The sequence below is a fragment of the Ovis aries genome, chromosome 20 (genome assembly GCF_016772045.2).
Source record: "Ovis aries strain OAR_USU_Benz2616 breed Rambouillet chromosome 20, ARS-UI_Ramb_v3.0, whole genome shotgun sequence".
Classification (NCBI taxonomy): domain Eukaryota; kingdom Metazoa; phylum Chordata; class Mammalia; order Artiodactyla; family Bovidae; genus Ovis; species Ovis aries.
In genome coordinates, this window is record NC_056073.1 from 28126564 (window position 1) to 28147394 (window position 20831).

Below are 20831 nucleotides of genomic sequence, written 5' to 3' on the forward strand. Positions count from 1 at the left end.
AAGTGAAGGAGGCAGTGAGGAGGTTCCTGAGGGACTTGGGGAGTGAGTCAGTCAGAGAGGGAAGGAGGGGAATGTTACCCGGGGCCCAAGGATGGGAATGTCCGGTGTAAAGACTTTAGCCTTCAGGCTGCTCACTTCTCTACAAGAATGCAAGATTTGTCCCTAAGGAGCCCGTGGTTAATGAGGAGGTCCCCTCCTCCCATCAGGAAAGGTTCACATGCTGTAGGTAAAATCCCCATGTCCTTTATCTGTGTTAAGTTTAGTGAGGAAGCATTGGCCCTTGAGCTTTCTCCTAATCTGATGGAAAAAAACTGTGATATTGGGAGGGTCTTTCCCATCTTCGGGGGTACTATATCTCCCAGGTAAAAAGAGATGTGTGAATATCCCAGTCTAGTGGAAGAGACCATGGAAGATCCCATGGTGTCTGCCATCAGACATATCCCTAAGTGACAATCAAATCATTCTCAGCCCTGTAGGAGATTCCATCCGAAAAAAAGAACAGCTCTGGTCTCTCATTGCAGGGCATCAGTACAACCAAACACCCTTCTACCAAGTTAAATAGTGCCCACCCCAGAGCACTTCACTCATAATTGTAATGAGCAACATGTATAAGGGTGCTTTGTGCTGAGTGGGGTTACGTTCATAAATGCTTCTACCAGAGGTGGTTCTTGAGACAGTTATAAAGAGGAGACTGGTGGGAACGAGGGTGGCATATTTCAGGCTGTGAGGAAACATACAGGTGATCACTAGGGAGAAATGAGATGGAGGCAGAAAGGAAGGGAGGGGGTAGAGGACATGGAGAGGGACAAGCTCCACTAGCCAGGCTGTGGGCAGAGTGTCGGGGTGAACCCAGAAATCAACCCCCGCCCCCACATCCACACCAGAGAAGTCCCGACAGCCTCAGGCAGGCAGGCCAGAGACTGCTCTAACACTCACTCGCTTTTCTGAAAGTTTTTTTCCCACCTAAAGTATATCTGTTCCCAAGGAGCCCCCACTAGAGGCATAAAATCTTTAGATCCCCAAATATCTTACCATGACCACCATTATCCCCAGAAATAAGACTGGGAAACAGAGAGTAAGACGGGGCATGGTGCCAAGTTTCACTTCATAACAAACAGCTTTAAATAAGGAGAGGGGAAGTAGTTTAATTTTCCTAAATTATTTATTAACATTACATCACAGTAAATAAATGACTTCCTAATAAGTCATTTCACTCTTGTCTACAGGCAGAGTGTCAGTTTGACTCAATGATTATTGAATCATATGAGAGAAGGAACACTGAGCTAAATATAGATGCAACACAGTAATGAGAAGAACATGGATCACCACGTATAGTGTTCTATCTTGTTGATTGGGAAAGGAAATAGGAGTTTTTCTATGAATAAGACAGAACTAAGACAGGATGAAACGCAACTGGCTTTGAATGTCATCTCTAATAGGTCTTCAAATACTAATATATTCTAGCATATCAAATATATGCAATTTTGCCAATTATTCAATCATGCTAGAATGAAGGACCCCACTCCAGTACTCTTGCCTGGAAAATCCCATGGGCGGAAGAGCCTGGTAGGCTGCAGTCCCTGGGGTCACGAAAAGTCGGACACGACTGAGCGACTTGACTTTCACTTTTCACTTTCATGCATTGGAGAAGGAAATGGCAACCCACTCCAGTGTTCTTGCCTGGAGAATCCCAGGGATGGGGGAGCCTGGTGGGCTGCCTTCTATGGGGTCGCACAGAGTCAGAAACGACTGAAGCGACTTAGCAGCAGCAGCAGCAGCAGCAACAGCAGATTGAAGGAATTAATCAGTTAGAAATATTCTAGTCTTCCTCCCTAGTCCATCCCAAATCTTTATCTTCCCCTATCACTCCATCTGCAGGATGGTCCCCCACCAATGCAGGGGTATGTCAGAAAGAGTAAATGGCCCTTTTTGATACCATAATCTCCCATGATCTTCCCATCTTCCAGTTTCTTTCCATTGCTGACCTGCATACAGATTTCTCAAAAGGCAGGTTAGGTGGTCTGGTATTCCCATCTCTTTCAGAATTTTCCACAGTTTATTGTGATTCACACAGTCAAAGGCTTTGGCATAGTCAATAAAGCAGAAATAGATGTTTTTTCTGGAACTCTCTTGCTTTTTCCATGATCCAGCGGATGTTGGCAATTTGATCTCTGGTTCCTCTGCCTTTTCTAAAACCAGCTTGAACATCTGGAAGTTTACAGTTCATGTATTGCTGAAGCCTGGCTTGGAGAATTTTGAGCATTACTTTACTAGCATGCGAGATGAGTGCAATTGTGTGGTAGTCTGAGCATTCTTTGGCATTGCCTTTCTTTGGGATTGGAATGAAAACTGACCTTTTCCAGTCCTGTGGCCACTGCTGAGTTTTCCAAATTCGCTGGCATATTGAGTGCAGCACTTTCACAGCATCATCTTTCAGGATTTAAAACAGCTCAACTGGAATTCCATCACCTCCACTAGCTTTGTTTGTAGTGATGCTTTCTAAGGCCCACTTGACTTCACATTCCAAGATGTCTGGCTCTAGATTAGTGATCACATCATCATGGTTATCTGGGTCGTGAAGATCTTTTTTGTATAATTGTTCCGTGTATTCTTGCCACCTCTTCTTAATATCTTCTGCTACTGTTAGGTCCAGAGCATTTCTGTTCTTTATCTAGCCCATCTGTGCATGAAATGTTCCCTTGGTATCTCTAATTTTCTTGAAGAGATCTCTAGTCTTTCCCATTCTGTTGTTTTCCTCTATTTCTTTGCATTGATCGCTGAAGAAGGCTTTCTTATCTCTTCTTGCTATTCTTTGGAACTCTGCATTCAGATGCTTATATCTTTCCTTTTCTCTTTTGCTTTTCGCTTCTCTTCTTTTCACAGCCATCTGTAAGGCCTCCCCAGACAGCCATTTTGCTTTTTTTGCATTTCTTTTCCATGGGGATGATCTTGATCCCTGTCTCCTGTGCAAGGTCATGAACCTCATTCCATAGTTCATCAGGCACTCTATCTATCAGATCGAGTCCCTTGAATCTATTTCTCACTTCCACTGTATAATCATAAGGGATTTGATTTAGGTCATACCCAAATGGTCTAGCGGTTTTCCCTACTTTCTTCAATTTCAGTCTGAATTTGGTAATAAGGAGTTCATGATCTGAGCCACAGTCAGCTCCTGGTCTTGTTTTTGCTGACTGTATAGAGCTTTTCCATCTTTGGCTGCAAAGAATATAATCAATCTGATTTCGGTGTTGACCATCTGGTGATGTCCATGTGTAGAGTCTTCTCTTGTGTTGTTAGAAGAAGGTGTTTGCTATGACCAGTGCATTTTCTTGACAAAACTCTATTAGTCTTTGCCCTGCTTCATTCCACATTCCAAGGCCAAATTTGCCTGTTACTCCAGGTGTTTCTTGACTTCCTACTTTTGCATTCCAGTCCCCTATAATGAAAAGGACATCTTTTTTGGGTGTTAGTTCGAAAAGGTCTTGTAGGTTTTCATAAAACCGTTCAACTTCAGTTTCTTCAGCGTTACTGGTTGGGGCATATACTTGGATAACTGTGATATTGAATGGTTTGCCTTGGAGACGAACAGAGATCATTCTGTCATTTTTGAGATTGCATACAAATACTGCATTTCAGACTCTTTAGTTGACTATGATGGCTACTCCATTTCTTCTGAGGGATTCCTGCCTGCAGTAGTAGATATAATGGTCATCTGAGTTAAATAGACACATGAAAGAAAAGTGAAGTCGCTCAGTTGTGTCCGACTTTTTGCGACCCCGTGGACTATAGCCCACCAGGCTCCTCCGTCCATGGGGTTCTCCAGGCAAGAATACTGGAGTGGGTGGCCATTTCCTTCTCCAGGGGATCTTCCCGACCCAGGAATTGAACCCACATCTCCCACATTGCAGGCAGACGCTTTAACCTCTGAGACACATAGGGAAATGGAAAAAACTTAAGGGAGAACTAAAGAAACTACAGTAGAAATTAGAAGTGGAGGTGAAGAAATAGTGACAATGTGACAGGGAGGTGAGTTAGAAATAGAAATGGTAAAGTTGGGGAGATCAACATTTTGTGTGAAGCACAAAATAGGGAAAATATTAAATTTGATTCCTATGTTTCAATAGGGCTACATAACTCCATTTAACACATTTGCAGTTTTTGTTTCTCTCTGTTTGTGTGTCTCTCTCTGTGTCACACATACACATTCACACTTGCATGCACACACACAGGGGCTGTCATCCATCTGAGGCATCTCTCTGTGTCACACACCCACACTCACTTGCACGCACACAGAGGGGGCTGCCATCCATTTCTGTGGTATGATGGGTGTGAGGAGAGCAGAGTTATGTGGACACAGACTTCCTGGCAAAACCACTGAGAAGCTGTTCTTGCTTTTCCAGCACATCAGTCTGCTCTCCCTTGGCTGTCCCTGGAGTCCACACCCTTCCCCAACAACCTCCTGAGCGTCCTCTTGACCTCCTTGTTCCTCAGGGTGTATATGAAGGGATTAAGTAAAGGGGTGTCCACTGCATAGAAGAGACCGAAGAACTTGCTCCTCTTCTGGGTGTAGGGATTTTTGGGCTGGAGGTAGACAGTAATGACCAAGCTGTAGAAGAGGGTGACCACAATGAGGTGGGAGGAGCAAGTCCCCAGAGCCTTCCTCCATGCTACGGCAGAGTTAATCCTCAGCACTGCCCGGGCAATGGCACAGTAAGAGATAAGGATGAGGCTGAGAGGCATTACCAAGATGAAGACACTGCCAACAGCCATCTGGATCCCATTGTAGGTGGTGTCTCCACAGGAGAGGCGAATTAGAGCTGGGACCTCACACACAAAATCATCCACTCGCCGGTGGCGGCAGAAAGGCAGATGGAGGGTTGGTGGTGTCTGGACTACTGACTCCACCAGCCCAAAGACCCAGGCCACGGCCGCCAGCTGCCGGCACAGGCAGGGGTGGATGATGGTGGCATAGTGGAGGGCTGGTAGACAGCCACGTAGCGGTCAAAGGCCATCATGGTCAGGAGGACACACTCCGTGGTCCCCAGGAATAGGAAGATGAAGAGCTGGACAGAGCAGCCAAGGAAGCTGATGGTCTTTCTTGGGGCCCAGAGGTGGACCAGCATCTGCGGGACACAGCTTGTGGTGAAGCAGAGGTCCAGGAAGGAGAGGTTGGAGAGGAAGAAGTACATCGGGGAGTGGAGCCTGGGGTCCAGCACGGACAGCAGGATGATGAGTGTGTTGCCCACCAGAGTCAGGGGGTAAGAGATCGAGACAACCACGAAGAGGGTTCTTTCAAGCCCTGGGTGTTCAGAGAAGCCCAGAAGGAAGAAGCCCACCGGGAGCTGTGGTTGGCCGTGGCCTGTTCCTGTCCAGACCTAGAGGGATGAGGGCTGTCTGAGCTGTGTGTTCCCACCTGTCTTATAAGAACTCAGCCTGGGTGCTTGTCAGGTCACACCAGGTGGGCAGTTCTCTTCTGTCGTCACTCACTCAGCCTGTTTCCCAGCACATCAGCATCCAGCAGCGCCTTCTCTTCCCCTGCTCCTCCTGGTCAAATGAGGTCCAGTGAGAGTGAGGAAGCTATGAATGTGCAGAAGACAGATGGAGACTCACACTGGTCTCAGATTCACTAGTTCAGTTTAAAGGGGGCTGGTGTAAAGCATGGATTAATTAGTTCACCCAACATGCATTTAGGGAGTGCTGCTATTTTCAGAGCACTATTCTAAGTGTGGTCTTTTTCCTTATGTATTTGTTGGAAGAAATAGCAAGGTATATACTTTGAATACATTTTCTCATTGTAAATGGAGTCTGTAGATTTGATCATTTCTCTACTGTTCTGATGAATTTTTAGAGCTACTTATTTATAGTCTGTGGGTTTTATGCTTGTTGATTTGCAAAGCAGCTTATCAGAGATGGAATGTTTATCTATGAGACAGGTTTTCCCTTTGTGTCTAATGGCAGATCAGTTTGCTTGCCTGAGTCACAGAACCAACAGTCCTGGCTGGCGTGCTGATCCACGTGCTGTCTCTGCCTTGGGAAGCCTACAGGCAGGAGGTGAGGTGGTCCCGTGCACACTAAAATCATGGAGGAGATCTTGGGAACATTGTCAAAGACTCCAAGATAAAGGTCAGGAATACCAACATACTGAGTGAATTAGAGAAAAAGTCAGGAAGATGAAGGACCAACTTGGGTAGGTGTATCAGAGAAAGCTTCCTAGAGGAGGTAACTGGATGAAAGAAAATAAATAGAGAAGTACTGGGGTATAGAAGGTCAGCTCAGGAATGGGGTGGAGGCTGCAGCCACTCTGGCAGTTGAGAGACAAGGATTCAGGGTTCTCTGGTCTTACAAGACCTTCAGAAGGCCGCTGGGGGATGGTGGCAGGTGGCAAAAGTGCCCTGCAGCTCTAGAGTGGCCTGAACATCTCCCGTCACAAAATCCCCATCTGTGTTTAAGCTCTATTGCATGCCCTTCTGGCCAGAAAGTTCTGCTTTTGTATCTTTCTTGGTTTGTTCTTTCTTTTTCTCCCATTGTTCTTTTCTCCTTTATAGGATATATTTTAAAGTACTTTCAGATTGTTATATACGCAAATGAAAGTGTAAGCAAAGCATATCTCTATAGTCTAATGAGTAATAAAGTCAACCCTGGTATACGTGCCAGCCTGGACTGAATCTATGTCTCAAGTATCTTAGAAGCTCCTAGGGGCCCCTCCCTGACTGCTCAATTGCCCATTCCTGAAAGTGTAACCACCATTTTGAATTTGTTTTTAACATTTTGAATTTTAAATGTGACTTTGTTTTCCTTTTTGAAGATATGTTTGACACACCATAAATTCACCCTTTAAAGTGCATAACCTAATGGTTTTCTGCCGGGGTCCAGCCCCGGTGGATCCAGGGTGATTCGAAGGTGGGGACAGAGTCGGCGTCTTTGGAAAAATACATATTTAATCACAGATATAGAGAGATTAGGAATGGATAGTGTAGTAGGAAGATTAGTGGAGAAAAGGAGGCTGAATAACTTGGATTACGTGGAATAGCATCCATGCTCCAGAAGAGAATTCAGCCAGAAAAACAGGAGCAAGAAAGAAGCGACATGGGGAAATCAGTCTTTCCGGAAACTGATCCGATTTCTTTATTTTTGGGTTTGCTTATATACCTTTTGTTACACATAGGGATGAATACAGAGTCACGCAGGGGTCAGCAGTCCTGACCTTTATCAAAATCAGGTGCTTCACATAAATGTATAAAAAAAGGTACATCATCTTCTGGCCATGAGTGAGACCTGCTGACATTTTATGATCCTTTCTTTCTGATAACCAAAAACTTATTTCTTCCAAGGGTGTTTTTTCTTAAACCAGGCACCACTCTCCAAATAAAGTTACATTCCTATAGGGTGAGGGTGTAGTGAGTTACAATCAAGAAAGGAATTTATTTAACCCGAGGTTAACATGATTAGTCTTAAAGGTTAATACTTATTTCTCCTATATGCTTAAAGGTTAATACTTATTTCTTCCTATATGCTAGTTATATTCATTATAAGGGTAGGGAACATGGAGATTTAGCAGCAAACATCAGCCCAACAAATGAAAATCCTTTCACCAATGCTCCTCTTAAGATCTATTTAGTCTTAAGATATGATAAAGTTACATTCTTACATAGCAAGGACACAGTGATTTATAACAAAGTACAGTGATCTATTACAAAAGAGAAAATCCATTAACTCAAAAAGTCTAGTATTGCTAACATCAAAAACTACTATATTTCCTTTGCTATACTCCAAATACATTGATTAATATAATCCCAAGTGCCTAAGGATATGGAGGCCTGGCGGCAATCATTGACTCAACAAGAAGAAAAAGTCCTATGCTAATTAAGACTCTCAAAATACTCCAAAACTCTCTGTGCTGTTTATGGTTGAGAGGTAGTAAACAATCATGTGCCTAGTGGCAGCAGTAAGGATAATCCTGTCACATAAGCTAGTCTGTCAGCAGAGAGGTTTGACCTGAGACATCCTTGTCCCACCCAGAGCAGGGAATCAGCAGCAATTATTGACACAACAGATGAAGAGACCCTTCATCAATATAATTCCTAACCAACTATACTAATAATTTCTAACTCCCCAAAAGATTTTGCCTTTAGTAAGTCTAAAACATCTCGTGCCTCTCAGGTTGGGAGGCTGTAAACAATCACATGTGGCCGGACAAACCTATACAGGCGGGCTAGATAACCTTCAGAGGAGTCCGTAAGCTGAAACACTCTTGTCACGCCCAAGAATTTTTATTGCCTTGGAGCTGCATCTCTGAGAGAAACGGTTATGGGGGAGAGCCCCCGTAAAGTCAGAGGTGTAGGTGAGAGCATAAAACAGACTCTGGTTTTGGGGTTAGATGCTCGGGAACAGGGGGTTTCCTGAGGCTTGATCACGCCTTTGCGTATGCCAAGCCTCCTTCCTCATGACCTTTGCCATAGGAGGAATTCCTCACGCTGGCCCCCGGCAGTTTTCAGTATATTCGTAAATTGTGCAACCAGCATTATCAGTTCCAGAATGTTTCATCTCCCGAAAAAGAAATCCCAGGCCCCTTGAGCAGTCATCACCTCCTTTATTTTCTTTACTATAAAAGCCCTCGTTCCCTTAATTAAGAATCAACTATTTTTTTAATTCACCAACTATCATCCTAATCTTTTTTTTTTTTGCATTTCTAACTTTCTCATTCTTTTGCCATTTCACTCCCTTTCTTCCTCTGCTTTATTTCTGAGTTTCTTTAAGTGAGATCTTTCTTAGTGAGTCTCTCTTTTTTCTCTCCTTTGAGCTGTCTTTTCAACTTTTATTTTCATTTAGCATCTTTCTCCTAGTCCCTTTCCCTCTGACACATTCATTCTTCAGCTTATACATTGATTCAGTTTGCGCCCCCAAAGTACCAGCCTTGTGCTAGGAGCCAGGGCAGGGGTTGGCGGGTCCATTAAAAGGAGTTTTACATAATCCAGTGATCAGTACCTGCTCTTGCTATTAGCCACAACATTTGTTAAATGCTCCCTATGAATCAAGCTTGGTGCCCATCAACTCTTTGAACACCTGGTTCTCATAGTAACGCTGCAATATGATGTTATTATCCCACATTTACCAAGAAGGGAACAGTTTCGGAGACGTTAAGTAACTTGGCTAAGGTCAACCAGCCAGTTAGTTTCTGGGCTGGGATTCTAGTCCCTGTTTTAGTTTGAAGCTGTTGAGGACATGTGAAATGTGAAAACTCATGCCTCAAAGGAGAACAAGCTTTTCACTTACCTTCAATCAGATAAAAATCTCTTTTGCTGCCAGTGATAACAAAACTCTTAACTGGTGCCTAGCCTTCTTTTGGACATCAAGGGGAAAACCTAGAGTAAAGAGGAATGGACATCCTTGAATGGGCAGTAGGTCTCTAGTCACAATACAGATCGCTAATGCTTAACTGCTAGGCACTTTTCTAAGCGTAGGCACACATGATATGTTGCAGTTGACTCGTACTAGCTCTTGATGGTTCGGAGAAGGAGATGGCACCCCACCCCAGTACTCTTCCCTGGAAAATCCCATGGACGGAGGAGCCTGGTGGGCTGCAGTCCATGGGGTCGCTAAAAGTCAGACACAACTGAGCGACTTAACGTTCACTTTTCACTTTCATGCATTAGAGAAGGAAATGGCAACCCACTCCGGTGTTCTTTCCTGGAGAATCCTAGGGACGGGGAAGCCTGGTCGGCTGCTATCTATGGGGTCGCACAGAGTCGGACACGGCTGTAGCGACTTAGCAGCAGCAACAGCAGCTCTTGATTGTTAAATTTTCAGGAATTTTGTGAGACACATGCTAAACTGTTGGTAGCTTGAATCAGCCATGGCAGCCATATTTACATAATGGAAACTGGCAACACTTCAGTTTAGGGCTGTGTCTCCCCATAGCCAAGCTGGTTGTTAAACCTTTGCCAGCACGTCTCTGATTGTCTTTACCACAGTTCTGTGTGTTATCTTCCTTTTGGTGGTGGTGGTGGTGGTGGTTTAGTCGCTAAGTAAGACGAGAAAATTGAAACTAAGAATATTTAAATAGCTTGTGCTCCCTCTGGGCAGCACATATACTAACATCAGAATGATACAGAGAAGATCAGCATGGCCCCTGCTCAAGAATGTTTAAACAACTTTACCCAGACAATGTAGTTAGTAAGCTGATATTTGAAACTAAGTAGTGGGTTGTAGAACCCACTCCAGTACTCTTGCCTGGAGAATCCCCATGGATAGATGAGACTAGGGGGCTACCGTCCATGGGGTACTAAAAAGTCGAACATGACTGAGTGACTAAGCACAGCACAGTGGGTTGAGGGGCTCCCTTGCTGGCGCTAGTGATAAAGAATCAGATGAGGGTTCGATTCTTGGGTTGGGAAGATCCCCTGGAAGAGGGAATGGCAACCCACTCCAGTATTTTTGCCTGGAGAATCCCATGGAGAGAGGAGCAGGGCAGGCTACAGTCCATAGGGTCACACAAAGTCAGACAAGCCTGAAGTGACTTAGCACACACTCATGTGGTGGGTTGCAGGGACTGCACGCCTACCACAGCCCAGAGCATCTCTGGAGGGACGGTGAGGGCAGTGGAGTGGAGGTCAGAGTTATCTATGCTGTGGAGCTCCTTGGGAGTGAAATGGCAAAAGAATGTTCTCCCTCTGTCTGCAAGAGCTGTTAGCCTGTTTTTGTGGCAAGGGAAGTTAAGGAGTGACACTGGTGTGGTGGTGGAGGGAGGGGTCCCAGGACTCCTATCCCACGGAGAGGTAGCACTCATTACTCTGCTAAGACCCTGGGGCCTCACAGTTTACAGGCAATTAGTAGATATTCCCCTGGGGAAATGTCTAGAGGAGATGGGCCAGCAACAGTCATCCCTGTGGGAGGTAAAAAGGTCACCCACCGATTCTGTCCATAGGGAGAACTAAGTGATCGCTCCTTTCCACCACCTGCAGAGAGTCCCCCCAGGCTTCCAGACAGTCCTTTCAAGCCTCTAATTCAGCAATTCAAGATCCCATTTTAATTTTTTTGCTCTGCCTGAGGTCTTAGTTGCCATGGGCAGGCTTCTCTCTAGTTGTGATGCCAGGGTTTCATAGCATGTGGGCTCTTAATTCCCTGATCAGGGATTGAACCCACATCCCCTGCATTGGAAGGTGGATTCTCAACCTCGGGACCATCAGAGAAGTCCCAGGATGCCATGTTTATTTTATTTTTAAAAATTAATCAGTTAATTTTATTTTTGGGGTGCTGGGTCTTTGTTGCTATGCTAGGGCTCTTTCCAGTTGCAGCCAGTGGGAGCTACTTTCTGGTTGTGCTGCTTGGGCATATGGGATCTTCCAGGACCAGGGATCAGACCCCTATCTCCTGCATTGGCAGGTGGTTTCTTAACCACTGAACCATGAGGGAAGTCCTTGCCTGCTTTTTAAAGTTCTCTACTTCTTCCTTTTCCATTTCAGCCTTCTTGAGTCAGAGCACACTGTAGTGACACAGAATTATAAAACCCTAGGCTTGGAAGAGCACTGAAGCGTTCAGTCTAACCCTCATATGATGTAGCTGCATCATTATCACGCCCCTCCCCCATCAGAGCAGGGCTTATGGAGTTCTCTAATAAATGGCATCCTGGCTCAGTCCAGATCTCCATGGATCTGTTAGGTGCATGGACCTACCCGGTAGTCATCATTGCAGACCCTGAATATATAACTGGAATGCACATGCTTGGTAGTTGGTAGAATCCCTACGACTGTGCTTTGGTTTGTGGAGTAAGAGAGATGGGAGTGGGTGGGAGATGTGGAGTGTGGGGCACCCACGTTGGAAGGGCTGTGAGAAGGTGACCATCAGGCTGGGTTAGGGCTGTGAGACTGCTGAGGGCTCGTGTCTTCTGGGCACACAGCTGGGGCAAGGCAACACCGGATGTCCTCATACCTCCTCCCTGGACCAGTGCAACCACTGGACCCAGAGAGAGAAGCCCTTTCTCCTGCAGTTCCTCCCGCACCCTCTGAGAAAGCTTAATGTCCTCCTCACTGTAAAGGAGAAATCTTGAAAGGAATTCTGTCCATTAATGCATAGCAGTTATTGAAGCTTAATTTGGAGCTGAGTCAATAGATTGGTAACTGGTATGCATCTACAAATAAAATAAATATAAATGTGCAATGTCCTTACTTTTAAAAAAATTAAAAAATTTTATACTTTTGACTGGGCTGTGTGGCTTGTGGGATCTTACTTTCCAGAACAGGGATTGACCCTGAACCCTCAGCAGTGAAAGCACAGAATCCTAACTACTGGGCCACCAGGGAATTTCCTACAGTCCTTCCTTTTAAAAATACTGCCAGCACAGGGACCTCCTTAGTGATCCAGACTTTGCCTTCCAATGCAAGGGGTGTGAGTTGAAAACATCAATCAGAAGCAATATTGTAACAAATTCAATAAAAGCCTTAAAAACAAACAAGAACAAAGACACCGATATGTTTTGAAAGAGTACTGCCAGCACATTATTTATACATTGCACATCTCATTTTGTTCATTTGCTAGAAGACCTTCTTAATTTCTTGTGTGGCCTTTGGTTAACTCCTAGAGGTTCTCAAATGGTTGTTTCTATTTTGTCCAAATTTATTAATTAGTCTTGAGAAGATTTGCTGGGACCTCTCCCCTAGGCATTCTGCCTCCACTGAATTTCTACTCTAACCATCAGTAAATAAAAATCCAAAATAGGTTTGGGTTTGGGATTGGTTTGCATTTCTAAAGCATTATTTTTTCTATTCTATTAATAGTGTGTTTTCAAAGCACTTTCTCACATTCTCTCATGAGACTTTATTTCTAGAAGGAAAGGAAGCATCTTCCCCAGGGAGGACTTGATGGGTGGACTGATTTGGTCAAGGCCACTCCACCATCCTGGGGCAAGATGGGAGGTTCATGGGCTTATGCGCTACTTACTCCATCTCCTTAACCTGTCAGAATTCCCACAGTCTAATTCTACTCCTTGTCTGATTTATTTTTATATTGCTAGAGAATAAACAGGGTCTTCTCAGGTGGCTCAGTAGTAAAGAACCAATGCAGGAGATATGGGTTCAATCCCTGGGTAGGGAAGATCCCCTGGAGAAGGAAATGACAACCCACTCCAGTGTTCTTGCCTGGGAAATCCCACGGACAGAGGAGCCTGGTGCACTACAGTCCATGGGGTCAGAAAAGGGTTGGGCATGACTCAGCAACTAAGCAACAAAAACTGCAGAAAATAAATAAGCTGAGAATATTCTGTCTTGAAGAGAATTTTACTTTTTTAGGACACAGAGCAAGAGAATCCATTCTGATGCTGCATTCGTAGCCAAGGATATGTGAAAACTCCTGAGGGAAAAAAAAATGGTTTTGATCAGGAATGAAGGCAGCTGGGGAGTCCAGGTCTGTTCTGTCTCTGGATGGGAGGTAATTTCACACAGGAAGGGAGGAGCAAAGAGGGATCCTAGGTTTGTTTTCACATTTCTTGAAAGGGCAGCATTTCCCTGAACTCTGGCCCTCACTGGGTAGGGAATCCCCTGGGTTAGTCTTTCTCAGAAGGATCCCATGTTTCCTCCTGTAACAGCTGCAGGCTGTAAGTCCCCAGGTCCAGTGGGCAGGTTGTCTGTTGTCACTAGGGTCTGGCCAGTCAGGAGCAACATGACACTCAGTGAGTTTGGAGGTGAGAATTTCTATTTGTGAAATCTGTAAGGGGAGGGGGACTTACTTTAACTGACAGGAAGAGGTAACTGACACACCTCCAAAACTGTGTCTTAAGGTATAGTGTATTAATAGATACAGATATGAAACTCAGTTATGCCAACAGTTTCGAAAATGATGGCCTCTGAAGAGACGGCTTATTACTCATAGATTTCAAGAGGAGGTGGCCGTGCAGGGCAACGTTAGAAAGCAGCAAAGTTGGTCACAGGAAGAGAGAGGAGCAGAGGACTGTGGGCAAGAAGCTTTCACGTGGTTTCGGCAGAAAGGAATGGACAAGACAGAAGAAGGAGGTTGAGAACTAGTTAGTTTGTATAATTTCAGTGGACTCTGATGCAGGGGCTGTTTCTAGCTAGCTGGAACCTGGCCCTGGCAAATTAGGGCAGGTGGATGGTGGCCTGGAGTGTGAGGGCTTGATGAAGGAGGTGGTTGAGGACTGAGCTCTGAGTTGGTTGATTTGCATTTGCAAAGCCATTCTCAGGGTGACCTCTTTACTGCGCAACTGTTGTGCCAGGGCTTTCTCTAGTTGCGGCAGGGGCTGCTCTCTAGTTCTGGTGCACAGGCTTCACCTGTGGTGGCTTCTCTTATTGCGGAGCCCAGGCTCTAGGTGCCTGGCTTTCAGTAGTTGCAGCACTCAGGGTCAGTAATTGTGGCTTGCTGGCTCAAGGGCACACAGGTTTCAGAGGCTGCAGCATTGGGGTTCGCTAGTTTTGGCTCAAGGACTCTAGAGCTGGCAGGCTTCATTAGTTGCGGTTCTCAGGCTCTAGAGCAGGGGCTTGGTAGTTGTGGCATCATTGCTCCGAGGCATGCAGAATCTCCCAGGACCAGGGGTTGAATCTGTGCCCCCTGCACTGGCAGGTGAATCCTTTTCCACTGTGCCACCAGGGAGGTCCAGGAATGAGCTAGTCTTGGGGCAAGTCCCCCCAAGGTCAACAAAACCCCAGATGTCAAAGCATCAGTTCAGTTCAGTTCAGTCTCTCAGTTGTGTCTGACTCTTTGCGACCCCATGAATTGCAGCACACCAGGCCTCCCTGTCCATCACCATCTCCTGGAATTCACTCAGACTCATGTCCATCGAGTCAGTGATGCCATCCAGCCATCTCATCCTCTGTCGTCCCCTTCTCCCCTGCCCCCAATCTCTCCCAGCATCAGAGTCTTTTCCAACAAGTCAACTCTTCGCATAATGTGGCCAAAGTACTGGAGTTTCAGCTTTAGCATCATCCCTTCTAAGGAACACCCAGGGCTGATCTCCTTTAGAATGGACCGGTTGGATCTCCTTGCAGTCCAAGGGACTCTCAAGAGTCTTCTCCAGCACCACAGTTCCAAAGCATCAATTCTTTATGCTCACCCTTCCTCACAGTCCAACTCTCATATCCATACATGACCACTGGAAAAACCAGGGCCTTGACTAGACGGACCTTTATTGGCTAAGTAATGTCTCTGCTTTTTAATATACTATCTAGGTTGGTCATAACTTTTCTTCCAAAGAGTAAGCATCTTTTAATTTCATGGCTGCAGTCACCATCTGCAGTAATTTTGGAGCCCCCAAAATAAAGTCTGACATTGTTTACACTGTTTCTCCATCTATTTCCCATGAAGTGATGGGACCAGATGCCATGATCTTCGTTTTCTGAATGTTGAGCTTTAAGTCAACTTTTTTGCTCTCCTCTTTCACTTTCATCAAGAGGCTTTTTAGCTCCTCTTCACTTTGTGCCATAAGGGTGGTGTCATCTGCTTATCTGAGGTGATTGATATTTCTCCTGGCAATCTTGATTCCAGCTTGTGCTTCTTCCAGCCCAGCATTTCTCATGATGTACTCTGCATAGAAGTTAAATAAGCAGGGTGACAATATACAGCTTTGATGGACTCCTTTTCCTACTTGGAACCAGTCCGTTGTTCCATGTCCAGTTCTAACTGTTCCTTCCTGACCTGCATATAGGTTTCTCAAGAGGCAGATCAGGTGGTCTGGTATTGCCATCTCTTTCAGAATTTTCCACAGTTTATTGTGATTCACACAGTCAAAGGCTTTGGCATAGTCAATAAAGCAGAGATAGATGTTTTTCTGTCAAAGCATCAGGATATAACAAATGAAAGACATGATTAATATATTCTGCCTGGGAGTGGAGACCTTAGGGGTTTAGTATTTGCTTTGCTCAACTGTTGAGACTCTGGCAACACTGCAGAAGCCTGCAGGCCATGTGGCATCAGCTGATGGGCGCAAGTGTCATCTGGAGTGCAGGCTGGTGGGGCCCTGAACACACAGTCCTGGGAGAACAGCTCTTGTCTACCTGTCCTCCAGGCTGCATGCTTCCTCCACGCCCTGTCCCCTGCATTCAGGGGCTGTTCTCTTCCTTCTGGAAAGTACGGGAAAAGTGCATGGTGGAGGGTGTCCCAGGGAAGGCCTGCCATCAGGGAAGGCCTAAGCATCATGATGCTTACTCCCGCCTACATGTAGACCCCAAACCTCTCCTTGTTTTCACTCATACCAAAGCTCCCTGAAGTTCTCTCTGCTCTTTTTTTTTTTTTTTTAACTCTGTTTCCCTTTTTCTAACATACATGTCTCCTGTAACACACACACACACACACACACACACACTGTGACTCACTGTAGCGGCTTGGATAGGTATAGGGAAGGCTGTAGACTGGAGAGGTCTAACTTGCTTGAAAGAGAATAAAGAATATCCTCTCAATGAAAGCACATCAAGCAGCTTACCTTTAGTTCTCCCTGGAGTCCTTGTCTTTCCCCAGCAACCTCCTGAGCGCCCTCTTGACCTCCTTGTTCCTCAGGGTGTATACGAGGGGATTAAGTAAAGGAGTGCCTACTGCATAGAAGAGACCAAAGAACTTGCCCCTCTTCTGGGCATAGGGATTTTTGGGCTGGAGGTAGACCGCAATGACTAAACTGTAGAAAAGGGTGACCACAATGAGATGGGAGGAGCAGGTCCCCAGAGCCTTCCTCCATGCTATGGCCGAGTTAATCCTCAGCACTGCCTGGGCAATGGCACCATAAGAGATAAGGATGAGGGTAAGCGGCATGACCAGGAAGATGACACTGGACACAGCTAACTGGATTTCATTGTAGGTGGTGTCTCCACAGGACAGTTGAATCAGAGAAGGGACTTCACATACAAAGTCATCTATTTGCTGATGTGGGCAGAAGGGCAGGCAGAGGGTTGGTGGTATCTGGACTACTGATTGGACCAGACCCATTACCCAGGCTACGGATGCCAGCTGCCGGCACAGGCGGGGGTGGATGATGGTGGCATAGTGGAGGGGCTGGCAGACAGCCACGTAGCCGTCAAAGGCCATCACGGTCAGGAGGACACACTCCGTGGTCCCCAGGAACAGGAAGATGAAGAGCTGGACAGAGCAGCCAAGGAAGCTGATGGTCTTCCTTGGGGCCCAGAGGTGGACCAGCATCTGCGGGACACAGCTTGTGGTGAAGCAGAGGTCCAGGAAGGAGAGGTTGGAGAGGAAGAAGTACATCGGGGAGTGGAGCCTGGGGTCCAGCACGGACAGCAGGATGATGAGTGTGTTGCCCACCAGAGTCAGGAGGTAAGAGATCGAGACAACCACGAAGAGGGTTCTTTCAAGCCCTGGGTGTTCAGAGAAGCCCACAAGGAAGAAGTCCACTGGGGAGCTGTGGTTGGCCGTGGCCTGTTCCTGTCCAGACCTAGAGGGATGAGGGCTGTCTGAGCTGTGTGTTCCCACCTGTCTTATAAGAACTCAGCCTGGGTGCTTGTCAGGTCACACCAGGTGGGCAGTTCTCTTCTGTCGTCACTCACTCAGCCTGTTTCCCAGCACATCAGCATCCAGCAGCGCCTTCTCTTCCCCTGCTCCTGCTGATCAAATGAGGTCCAGTGAGAGTGAGGAAGCCGTGAATGTGCAGAAGACAGATGGAGACTCACACTGCTATCTCAGACGTACTGAGTGAAGGCAAAAGAAACTGATGTGAACCATGGAATAATTAATTAGTTTTCCTTAATTCAACAATCATTTATTAAATGCCTATTTTGTTCTGAGGACTGTGGTAGTTTTCAGTATTCTCTTCTGTCAGAAATCATTACCAAAGGATTCATTTTTACTGAGTTTCCTTCCTGAGAGTATTTATGCAGTACTTCCTATTTTGGATCATACATTTTCTGGATCACTCATGTTTTATCCACCTTACTTTCATTTGTAGGGGAGCCACCAGAGGCAGAATGTATGAATTAAGGACATTTCTTCTCTGTATGAAGTGACCCCACCACAGAGATATTGACTGGGTTATCTTGTCCCATGAAAAACTTGTGATTGGGACTTCCCTGGTGGTCCAGTGGCTAAGACTCTGAGCTTCCTCTGATCAGGGAACCAGATCCCATTTACATATCATATCTGGCACAGACAAATTAGTATTTTAACAAATGGTGATTTATTAAACTAAGTACAAGAGTGTTTTCTATAAATAAAAAACCTGAGGACTTCCCTGGTGGTCAGTGGCTAAGATTTCGACCTCCTAATGCAGGAGGCCCAGGTTTGATCCCTGGTCAGGGAATTAGATCCCACATGTCACAACTAAAGATCCCATGTGCCGCAAAAGACCTCATGCATCCAAATAAGTAAATAAATATTTTTTTAAATAAAGCCCTAAGCTCAACTTAGCATTACATGCATGCATTACATGCATGTCACAAAATAAGACCAAACAAGCAGCCAGTTGTCTTGCTCTGGAAGTAGAAACATCTATACTAATTGGACCTTGAAATAAGGAAGATGATGTAATTTAAAAAAATGCTTTCCCTTTCAGATAAGATTACATCAAAAGCAAAATATGCTGTGTTGATATTGAGATATTTAAGTAGAACATAGAATTTGTTGAATGCTTTCTTAATTCTACTCAGTATTTGAGATTTTAAAACTTTCTATATCCAACTCTGAAACTTGCAGAAAATTTCCAAGTCTAAAAATTCTTGTTTATTCTTGATCAATGAATTGTTAGTATTTGCCACTTTTAAATCATTCTATCTTTTCTTTATATACACAGTTATATTTATTCAGAGCTATTGGCGAGTAGGTTGTGTACATAATGCTTCTTCACACCTTCATATGTTAGCATGTAGGCAATGGCACCCCACTCCGGTACTCTTGCCTGGAATATCCCATGGACAGAGGAGCCTGGTAGGTTACAGTCCATGGGTTCGCTAAGAGTCGGACACGACTGAGTGACTTCATTTTCACTTTTCACTTTCATGCATTGGAAAAGGAAATGGCAACCCACTCCAGTGTTCTTGCCTGGAGAATCCCAGAGACGGGGGAGCCTGGTGGGTTGCCGTCTATGGGTTCACACATAGTCGGACACGACTGAAGTGACTTAGCAGCAGCAGTTTCTAATCAAAAGGAAATTCTTTTATGTAAACATAGTACAGCTACTCAATATAGAAAATCCACCGTTGGCAAAACATTGACTGTGGCTCATACTCACAATTTTGCTAATAATGTTATTTATAGCAAATTTCCCCATAAAAGATCCAGTGCCTATCACTTATGTGTGACCTTGGTCCTATAGTAGCATTTCCTTAGCTACTGAAATGAACAAGTCTTCAAGTATAATGTGATGGGTTCAAGTCTCACCAGAAGAAACAGAGGCTGGTGTACAGCTGGCCTCATGCAGTAGTTCAAAAGGGAGGAAAGGGATAGGAAATGTTGAGATCGCCAAGAAATTGAAGGCAAATAAAGCAAAGATGATGGGTGTGTGAGAGAAGGAAGTCTGCACAGTAAGGAGGATTCTGGGCAAGTAAGTCAAGAAAACATCCTGGAGAAGGTGACCCGGATCTTTGCTGTGAAAGGCAGTTTGGGTCACGGGTGAGCTCACAAACAATCCTAAAGGAAATCAGTCCTGAATATTGATTGGAAGGACTGATGCTGAAGCTGAAACTCCAATACTTTGGCCACCTGATACGAAGAACTGACTCATTGGAAAAGACTCTGATGCTGGGAAAGATTGAAGGCAGGAGGAGAAGGGGTCGACAGAGGATGAGATGGTTGGATGCTATCACCGACTGGATGGACCTGAGTGTGAGTAAGCTCCGGGAGTTTTGGTGATGGACAGGGAAGCCTGGCCTGCTGCAGTCCATGGGGTCACAAAGAGCTGGACATGACTGAGTGACTGGACTGAACTGAGCCCACAGATGGTTGCGAGATGTGGAAACACTCTGGCAGTCAAGGGGCAGAACTGGGGGTCTTCTGAGAAGAGACAATCGTAGGAAGCCATTCAGAGGATGTGGTGGCAAGCATATGGGTAGATTTAATGGCAGAAACTGTCCCAGAAGCTTTTGGAATGGGAGAGGCTTCCATGTTGGCTCAGTGGTAAAGAATCTGTCTGCCAGTGCAGGGGATGCAGGAGATGTGTGCTTGATCCCTGGGGAGGGAAGATCCCCTGGAGGAGGAAATGGCAGCCCACTCCAGTATTCTTGCCTGGAAGATTCCAGAGGAGCCTGGCAGGCTACAGTCCATGGGGTCACAAAAGAGTCAACACGGCTTCGCTACTAAACAACAACAACAACGCATCTCTTCATCACAAAGTTGCCATTTTATGTTAGAAGCTACATTCATCGCCTTTTTGTTAGGACTCCTTTTTGTCTTCTTCTCCAGTTCTTCCATCGTTACTTTCCCTTTGAGGATAAGATTTGTTCCCTTTAATAACTTTTTTTTTTTTTTTTGCAGCTTATGGAATATTAGTTCCTTGACCAGGCATTGAATCCATGCAGTGAAAATGTGGAGTCCTAACTGCTGGACCACCAGGGAATTTCCAATAATTTGAGTAATAAAGAGTGCATAAAATATGTCTATAGGCTTTACAGGATAATAAAATAAACACATGGCATACGTGCCCCCGACTCCCATTTAAGAGCAGAACAAATGTTACTCATAGCTCTGGGTACCTCTCTGATCACATCTGATCACAAAGAGACATCTTCTCTTTGACCTTTAGGAAGGAATCGGTATTCTGCTTATTTTAAATTTCTTTTGAACTTGATAATTGTCCTATTGCTTGTATCTCAGCAATTACCCACCAAGTTTTACTTATGCATCAGCTGTAGAATTTCCTATATTCTTATTTTCTTGGCAATGTGTTGCCTTAC

The 20831-nt window shown here is 45.2% G+C and overlaps 2 protein-coding genes and 1 non-coding gene across 3 annotated transcripts; 1 reads left to right on the forward strand and 2 right to left on the reverse strand.

Annotated features, from left to right (window-relative positions):
- Positions 1 to 4404: 4404 nt before the first annotated feature.
- On the reverse strand, positions 4405 to 16016 carry LOC114109563 (olfactory receptor 2H1-like). Its single transcript, XM_027958567.1, is given in 3 exon segments — positions 4405 to 4976; positions 4979 to 5375; positions 15999 to 16016. Coding segments are annotated over 3 exon segments (987 nt in total).
- Positions 10067 to 10172, forward strand: LOC114109753 (U6 spliceosomal RNA). Its single transcript, XR_003586334.1, has one exon. It is a non-coding gene; the product is annotated as a U6 spliceosomal RNA (small nuclear RNA).
- Positions 16017 to 16425: 409 nt separating the features above from the next.
- Positions 16426 to 20349, reverse strand: LOC114109564 (olfactory receptor 2H1-like). The gene is made up of 2 exons (XM_042236846.1): positions 20276 to 20349; positions 16426 to 17383 (listed from the first exon to the last, which is right to left on the reverse strand). Exons 1-2 carry the CDS (start codon positions 20347 to 20349, stop codon positions 16426 to 16428), a joined length of 1032 nt encoding a protein of 343 aa, XP_042092780.1.
- Between the last annotated feature and the right edge of the window lie 482 nt (positions 20350 to 20831).

Excerpts from the sequence above, each read along its gene's own strand:
- LOC114109564 (XM_042236846.1), bottom strand. The coding sequence starts at position 20,349 with ATGGAAGAACTGGAGAAGAAGACAAAAAGGAGTCCTAACAAAAAGGCG. Across the intron at positions 17,384-20,275 it reads GTAGCTTCTAACATAAAATG|GTCTGGACAGGAACAGGCCA; the intron begins GCAACTTTGTGA and ends TCATCCCTCTAG.